At 39.0% G+C, this 9,213-nt stretch overlaps 1 protein-coding gene across 1 annotated transcript; it reads left to right on the forward strand.

The window, feature by feature from the left end:
* Positions 1-2,933: 2,933 nt before the first annotated feature.
* On the forward strand, positions 2,934-8,229 carry LOC104945700 (follistatin-related protein 5-like). Its single transcript, XM_010771408.1, has 4 exons — positions 2,934-2,937; positions 3,094-3,284; positions 7,120-7,240; positions 8,186-8,229. The coding sequence occupies exons 1-4, from the start codon at positions 2,934-2,936 to the stop codon at positions 8,227-8,229; spliced, it is 360 nt and encodes a 119-aa protein (XP_010769710.1).
* The last annotated feature ends 984 nt before the right edge of the window (positions 8,230-9,213 follow it).

Below are 9,213 nucleotides of genomic sequence, written 5' to 3' on the forward strand. Positions count from 1 at the left end.
CTTTAGAACAATAAAACAGTGTTAGAGTCAGGGGTGGATGCACTGTAATACAGACATATATTTCTCTGCCACTGCTGCAGCTGCTGCGCTCAGCACTATGAGATAGACTGAATCAAAGGATGTTCACAGCAGCGGTGAGCGTGATTCAATGTAACATCCAGGTGTAACATTCACCTTCTAACCATGACCAGAGGATAGCAGGTGTAACCGCAGGAATAAGGAGGTTATTAAAGTAATGATTACGTTAAAGGTGGGGTATGTAATTTTGGAGAAATCTGCTCGAGTGCGCTAGAATTTGAAAATACACAGCCGGAACAAATCTGCCACTTCCTTACAGAGCCCCTCCTCCAACACACACGAACGCGCACATGACCAATGAGGGCACGAGATAAGTTTGTGCACAGATGGAAGGCTGACAGGCAGGTAGGCCATCTAGTTATTTCAGCCGGCCGGCTAAAATGATTGGTCGTGCTTTTTACAGTACTACAGCTTCCAAAGATGACAATTTTTTTAATGGATTTTTTGTCAAAGCACTTAAGATATTCATTGCTATCGGGATGTTAAGAGCATTCCATGGAATATAACAAAAAGTGTATCTCGAGCCGGTTTCTCAAATTTACCTACCCCACCTTTAATCTATGGCTGGGCGGTATTGAGAAAAGTATTTTTGGATGAGGCGGTTTTCCATGTCATATAATGTGGACATACTGTATTAACTTCAAAATGATGTCACTTTATCTTGAAAAGCAGGAAAAACACTTACAATATCTGAAATATTAGACAATATCTAGTCTTTCATCACACCAAATTATACAATAATATACATTTTATTTAAATAGTTTTGGCTGTCAGTGCAGCAACACGAGTCCTCTTGCAGTCTTTATGGGGCCTTCATAATTTCCTTTATTTTAAATAAAAATTGCCTATTTAAAAAAAAAATCATGACATCTATTCAAAGTACTGTATGTCTGAACACAGAGCGGAGAGTTTTCTCCTCATGATGTTAATCAGTGTGTGGGTGTTAATTTGTTTCTATCCTCCTAGAGCAGGGACAGGGATGACAGTTAGGTGATGATCCCTCATGTCTGATCCACCTCACGCCTCATTTCCCCCGCAGAAATAACATTGAACAAGGATTTAGCCAAGACCTTGACTTGACTGCCAGCCTGTAGAGAGGAGTGCGCATTGGCTTTGCTGTGGGGATGTGTCTTTGTGTTGTAGTAATTAGAACAATAGCCAGTGTTGAGACCTATGTGTGGTTCATTGTGCTTTGGTTTCTTTGTTTTTTTTTAAATAGTGTTTTTGTGTGAATTAAGGTTGAACATCCTGCAATCCTCCCTGAAATAAAGAACAGAAAACTGAGATTTATTGGATTGATGACTCCCTTTACATTAGATGCTGTTTTTCTGTGTTGATCTCCACCACCAAGAACAACACCCCACACGCTTTTTTTCATAAATGCTGTCGCTCGCTCCTAGTAATTCACCAAAGGAGGGAAGGCCCAAAGGTTGTTTTTCGAACAACCTAAAAATTGCTTTACATATCTTTATGAAGCAAGAAAATAAGAGAATAACTACCACTTAGTCAATGTAAGGGAATAATCACACTCATGTTAAGGTTCATTAAAGCTTTATGTTGCTTTAAGTTGAGTTTGTCTTTAATGTGGGACCTATCTTAACATCTCAAGCTGTTCAGACACACCACTTTCTTTCTCTGTCTTAGGTTTTATTATTTTCACTTTAGGCTTTAGTCAGTTCATAAATGTAAGTGTAATAAAGCCAAGTCACACACATGTGTGTGTGTGTGTGTGTGTGTGTGTGTGTGTGTGTGTGTGTGTGTGTGTGTGTGTGTGTGTGTGTGTGTGTGTGTGTGTGTGTGTGTGTGTGTGTGTGTGTGTGCGTGCGTGCGTGCGTGCGTGTGTGCGTGTGCGTGCGTGCGTGCGTGTGTGCGTGTGTGTGTGTGTGTGTGTGTGTGTGTGTGTGTGTGTGTGTGTGTGTGTGTGTGTGTGTGTGTGTGTGTGTGTGTGTGTGTGTGTGTGTGTGTGTGTGTGTGTGTGTGTGTGTGTGTGTGTGTGTATGCTTGTTCTTATGCATAAGCATGAACATATGTGTATTTTTAATATGCACAGCACTTTAACATAAAGTATCACAGCGGGAGATATTGCCTTTCTGCTGTAGCCTTGTTGAACCCGTGTTGACTTCCCCACAGTGACAGTTGTGCTAACAAACGTAGAAGTGCTTTGGCAGCACTCCCCATGGCTATGGATTTGGAACAAAAAGGAGATGCTGCGACTAAACTTTAAGAGTCTTTATTTTAGGTCTATCTTGTTCCCCCATTCTGCATTTGTTAGCTTTGATAGTTGCTGCGTTGTCGGAGGAGATTAGGCAATGAGCTCCCTTCCTGTGTACTCTCAGAGGGTGGTCTCCTACTCTGCCGTGATCGGGCAGGGACATCACTTAATGATTTATTCATACGAGAGAGTTATTTTCACATTTTGTTCTCTCAACACCACGCTTCAGACTTGCACGTAGGTCTTGCTCCCTCCCACCCTCCCGCAAACGCCTCTGATGCTGTCATCAGGTTCAGTCGATAATAAATTGAATGAGCGACGTGATACAAAAGAAAAGGAAAACCGGCTTCCCTGCTCTCCATCATGATCAAGTCCCTCACAGCATGGCACAGACGTGTTTCGCATAATTATTTATTACAGTGTGATGAAAAAATGCTGAGTGCATCATCAGGCAAAGCCTTGCAGCAAATCAGGAGCGAGACGCCCAGTTTGGTTTGAAACATGAGCTTTAATCCCATAGCAAAGGGGAACAAGAAGCTTGAAAGGGTCTAAATGAGGGTGTTTACCTTTTGTTTGTTGTGGATTCTAGGATTACTTGTAATTAATTGGATGAGTAAACACTTAAGGAAAGACACACTCGCACATGCGTATACAAATTATGTATCCCTCTTTTCCTCTCCTCCCTCTATAAAACACACAAACACATTAAATCCAATTTACAGCTACGATAAAAAGGCTTTGGCTTGTATAATTGAGGTTAATCAAATGTGTTTTCTTCCATATCTGTGTGTTTCCTCTTGCAGGCAACGCATGCACCATGTCGGAGTACAACAGGCTGAAAAGCATGCTGCTGGATATGCAACCAAAAGGGCTGAAAAATGGAGGGAAGAGCCAGCAGAGAGACATGGAAGAGAAGAGAGCACGGGTGGACACCATGTTCAAATACCTGGATGTGGACCAGGACGGCCGGCTGGTCAGTGGGGAGCTGGAAAAGGTTGGTATCAAGCTGAATGATTAGTTGATCCAATATTAAAAGGATAGCTGTATGGATTGACAAATGAATGTTTAAGATATTATTTTGTACATTTATTTTTTTCTGAACCTTAGTTTGTTCTCTAAGAGACCTTGTGTTGACAGCAAACAACAGATTAAAGACATTTGCGGTTTAGGGATCACCATCATTTTTTAAGAATTGGTTATTATTTGAATTAAGTTCTCTACATTGAAATGTTAACCTATATCTGAACACATTAAAAAAACAGTTGATCAGATATTTTCTCATGTGTGTGTCTCCCTACCAGAATTATTACTATTAGCTAAACTATGGTACCCAGAGACGCGTTAAAATCTGATAAGATGCAGTAAAGTCACTATTGATAATCCTGATAATGCTACATTTTGAATCTCAAATCTGTGTTGAAATTGGCAGGACAAAAACTATTTTATGTCAGCTGTTAACAGCTGGCGGGCAGAACTCTCTTGATTGGCTAAATAACAAAGCTAGCAGCTAACGTTAACAGTTTAAAGTTTCCTTTTAGATTCCATTGAATCCTCTTTAATTGAGGTTATCTCACCACCAGGATCTGAGGGTGGAACTGTAAAATGGATTGGCATTCACACTTGCCGAGTGAGGAAATTAAATTATTGTGGGCATCATCTGGTATCAGGAAATGGGCATCAGAGATAGATGTTAATTAGACTTCTTTGAACCAATGTTGTGATCTCAGTAACTTCTGCCAGAATGCAGTCAACCATTGTAGAGTCACTTCTGAATGCAGTTGTATGAGTGAATTTTCAAAGGCTTTACAATCTAAAAACATTACAAGTGTTTCAAAAGCTCTTTCTACTTATGTGAGCATTTAAAGCAGTGGCTATATGATACAAAAGAAAAAACAGGCAGCTCAAGATTAATAAGCGCCACTAAATGTAGTCTCATAAATGCCACAATGTTTCAAATTTTGTCATCTCTCTGCAGATGTGAATGACAACACACTTTGTCCGCATGTAGATTAAAAAGATTATGTAACTTCTTTGGCCTAGTTCCAGCGGCATATATAAATAATAAAATCTCTCTTTGACAGAGCTGCACTAAAAGATCCATCAAATGATTTTGATCAATCACAGCTGGCAATTACTAATGCTGAGATGTGGCCAGGAAGTCTTTAGATAAGACATTCTTATCCTGCAGGAATTCATAAATGCGTTTTCACAGAGATAATGCTTTTAAAGACCAAAGCAATTCAAAGATGAATTCCAGTCATCCATCCAAACTGTCTCCATGTTCACATCCATCTTTTATCAATAGAGTCTTGGAGAGTAAAGTTCTGTACTTTGGTTTGGAAATGTTTTTACTTCAATGCCTAAGGACAGATCAGTTTGTGTCAGGGAACACATGGCTGCAGTCTGCTGAAGGCATCAAGGATATAAACAGTTTGTCGCATCCCTTAATCTGCCATGTCACATGTGCAGCGCCATACAAAATCAATTGGAGGAAATATGTAAGCTCAGAGGCTGTATTTTTAGGCTTTGAAATCATTGCAGAGAGAATTAAACATTGAACTTACACTACGTAGTTATAGTCTTGTTAGAATGACTTCCCTTAAAACATCCTAATTAAAGAATATTAATATATACAATGAAAAGTGCCTTATTGTTGGTTAATAGGGAGGCTGTGGCTGTTAGTTTTGTATTTGACATCGTCATCGTACACATTTTTCCTCCATTGCTCCACCCAGCTTTAACCATATTTTGATGTTTAAGAAGTAGTATTTGGGGTTTCTAAAAGCAGATTAAATGTGATTGAAAAGTGAGAGGTTTAGCTAGTAGAGTTTACTGTATACTGTTTATTCATTAACTGTTTATTTTTAAGTGTAGCCAGGACCCTTTTGACTATGAAACAGTAATTTTCAGCTTTGAAACCACAAAAATGAATCGATAAGGCTCTTCCTACTTTCATCTAAAGTGGGACCCAGGTACCCCTAAAAATTGCCTGTTTGCTATTCTGGCTCTTAAATGGTAGAACGAGCTCCCCATTGATATCAGGACTGCAGAAGGTCTACACATATTTTCCTCGACTAAAAACCCACGTTTGGTTGCAAAAAATATAATTTTCATTTTTGAATGTAGCACTTACAAAGGTTTAGCTTATCGAAAGCTAATGTACTTGCAGGATTCTTGCTATTTTGGGTTTGTCTTCATGGTTGAATGCATCCATTGTAAGTAGCGTTAGATGAAAAAAACATCAGCTAAATTAAATTTTATGTAAAAAGTTATGGGGGCTTAGAAGAAATGATAGTACATTGTGTCTTGTTTATACATAAGGACTTTAACTTGACAAAGATGGACCTGCTTTCAGCATTTTTCACTTTTATTAGTTAAAGCTATTCCTTTTTACAAAAGCAGCAGCATTAACACAATTTACTGCTGCTAGAGTTATTGAGCAGAAGCTCAGCCTTCTGTTCATCTCCCTAAAACTGCTTAACACTACCTATTCAAAGATGGTTCCCTTGAGGAAGGCACAACGCTAAAATGGAAGAGAGGGCTCGTAAATGACAAACAACAGAGGAGTGAGTGGTGCTTCTTCCCAGGGGAACATCTGCAAATTAAGTCAGGTGCAGTGTGCACAAGCATGAACAGTAAGAGTGGAGATTTTCCTAAAATGGAAAACAATCAGAAACAGCACTTACAAGACTAATTATATATTTTAGCCATTCCATTTTCACAAAAATAAATCACACTCAGAGTGAGTCACTTTCAGTTTTTCTGGTGATTATGTTCATGAGGCATTTTCTGTCTGATTGAAATCTAATTCTAATTGTGGGTGGAATACAATATTCACTCTGAGCACTACTTATAATGCTAAATGTATTCAGGCAGGCAACTCATTTGAAATCACTATTGCTTCTGCTGGAAAGCCAAATTGCCACTTCTTGTAGCACTTGGAACAGCAACATTTAAAAGCTTTCAATAGGAGGCTGTGCTGAATATAGCAGCAAAACTTCCATTTAGATAATAACTCAACAGAAACTCGTACGGTAAAGACAGAATGCATGCAAATGTAGTTTTATCCATCTGTTGATTGTGAAACCTGTTCCAAGTCCTCCAATTGTTTCTGTTGCTACTGTACCTGTTCGTTATGATTCATTACACGTGATTGATTTGCAAACTCATAATACTAGTTATTCATATAGTCATATATTTATTTCTGAGTTCTTTGTGATTACTTAGAACATATACAAACACATCAGAAGCATCAGAAGCATAACTTGACTGAAATGAAGTAGCACTTGAATGAAGCATCAAGTGCTGCTTCAGTCACCAAAATTGTAATTCCCCAAACTCAAAATCACTGAAACAGTCCAATCCAGATTTGACCAGTCAGCCTTGGTTTGTCTTCATACTTACTTCTCTTGTTTCATTTGTAATAAGTCAGCGGGGGCTGGAATTTAAATGCAATGTATAATTTTTCTTCCGAACTCCAGGTGTGAGTGCAGATGTTCATATTCATTAAAAAAAAAGCCCAGCTAACCTAATAGAAGTATATTGAATTGTTAAATGTCTGTGGTATCCCCCCTTTTAAATATGTTAGATTTACATTCACAGGTAATGTGCATAATGTGGTCCTATCTCCCAGTAGATTAGAATGAAAGCGTAGAATAAAAATAATGAACCCATGGGAGAAACGATAAGTAAAGGTTTGATAAGGTATGAGAAATGTATAGCTGTGTGTGATAGTAGCCTATTATCATGTGGCTTTCCCACAAGTCTTTCTGCCGTTTCTTTTCATCTCACGTTTAAAATATAACTCTCCATGTGTTTTTGTGTGTTAGATCTCCATGAAGGAGCACCTGGAGGACAGCCTGCTTGAGTGCACCATGCAGGACCTTCTGCGTTACGACGACTACAACAACGACGGACACCTCAGCCTGCACGAGTTCTACACAGCTTTCCGTGAGTCCAATTATCCCTATTTTCTTCCTATCCCCTGTTCTCTAAAAAAAAAAAAAAAAGGCACAAAGGATTTATCACAGCTACTGAAGCGAGGATTAGGGCCACATGTGAAAATAATAAAACTTTTTCTCTCACAGAATTTTGATCTTGACTTTATTCTCCAAACTAAAATAAAATTCTCCATTTTGTTTTACACGTGGACCTAATCTTCTTCCGTACAGACTCAATGTTATCCTGTAAAACAATACATTATACTTTAATGTCGGGAAACAGTGAACATCAATAAATGTATTTATAATTAACTTAAAGCCTATTTACAATGACTGCTGAACCTACAAGTTTGCACTTTTTTGTTAATTGGTTTACTTTTTTTGACAATACAATCAAAAACACAGCTTTTCTTTCAACACTATGTAGAACCGGGTGACCTCTCATCCAGTCAGCCTCTCCACAGCAGCCATCAGGATAAAAGTGTTTCAGCCATGGATAAATTGATAATTGAACACTAGCCACTGTGCCCAGACCCAGCCATGATTATAGCATCTGGTACAGCCGTAATAGCCGCTGGGGTTTAGGCAGAGCAGCAGCTGAGAGTGCACGCAGGTTCCACCTTATTAAGACCAACAACCACTATTCCACCACTCGTTTTCTGTAATATCAGCATCAAATTGCTGGACGCCATGGCAACTTGCTGCAACTCCTGTTTTAATACTTTTTGTCTCATTTAAATATGCAGCGAAATAACCTTGATGTTAAACCAAAATGGCATTAAAATCAGCTAAAGTTGATGAAACCAGCAGTTAGCTGTGGCAGATAGCCATTTCTAAAGCTCTACCTTCAGCCTGTGCAGCTCCATTAGGCTTCACCACTAATTCAGCCTTCTAATGACTGGCTTTAGTGGGAACTATCCTGCTACTATTCTGTTACACTGCCCTCTTCTTCCAGATGGGCAGTTATCAGACATTGCATGGCCTGCTTCAGGGTTCTAGGTCGTGTTTGTCTATGAATTGTATGTTGAAACAATGGGTTGGGAACAATAAAACAAGCTATTGATCAGATGACGCTCAAGGTTAAGTGTTGGGCTGTAGAAAAGCAACACCAAGTGGGAGTAATTATTGTTGAGTGGTGCATCTGGTGTTCTGGATAATGTTGATGGTGTTGAATTGCCTAAGTTGGTGTGTAAGCGTGTGTGTGATTCCTGGGATGGATTCTCCCCTGTGAGTGGTCTGGGAAGCTGATCAGCCAGGAATCACAGGTGTGTTTAGCAGGGTGGAAATTTGCATTATGGTCATAAGCTTGGAAAATTGAATATTAATGAGGATTTAATCACTATGGGGGAATTCAGGTCCATCTTAAAGGACAGAGAACACGACACCATTGGTTGATGTGAGTGCTCGTATATCCTAAAATCGTTTTAAATTTTGCCAGTTTTGAATGATTTTTAATAGTTTGTTTTACTTCGCATATTGACTGGCTATTGTGCCATTTTATTTGTGTTTTACAGCTGTATTTGTCTGCCTGTCATGTCTGTGTTTTATCTGTTGTAACTTTGTAAATGCTGCCCTTCTTGGCCAGGTCACTCTTGGAAAAGAGATTTTAATCTCAATGAGTCTTTTACCTGGTTAAATAAAGGATATATATAATGATAATCTAAATGATGTGAGAAGATGAAATTGTCTGATATAATGGGAAATACATTTGGAAATCAAGCCGTATTCATGTTATGAAGACCCTCTAACCCACAACACGGGAGTTAAAAAAATGAACTTTGAAATCTCTCTTTAGTTTGAATGACTCTCCTCTGCTGATCCTCACTTCTGTCCTGCAGCTTCGATGTAAGAACCAAACCATATTGGCTGTTTCCCAAAGAGGACACTCCAGCTTCTTTCTTGCTCTTAAAGTCACTTCACTTGTTAAGAAACGCTGATTATGGGGTTTTGGCTGCCTCGTTGTCTTCTTCACTGTATAAAAGC

This window comes from Notothenia coriiceps, unplaced genomic scaffold, assembly GCF_000735185.1.
Source record: "Notothenia coriiceps isolate Sejong01 unplaced genomic scaffold, NC01 NC01_scaffold00009970, whole genome shotgun sequence".
NCBI lineage: Eukaryota > Metazoa > Chordata > Actinopteri > Perciformes > Nototheniidae > Notothenia > Notothenia coriiceps.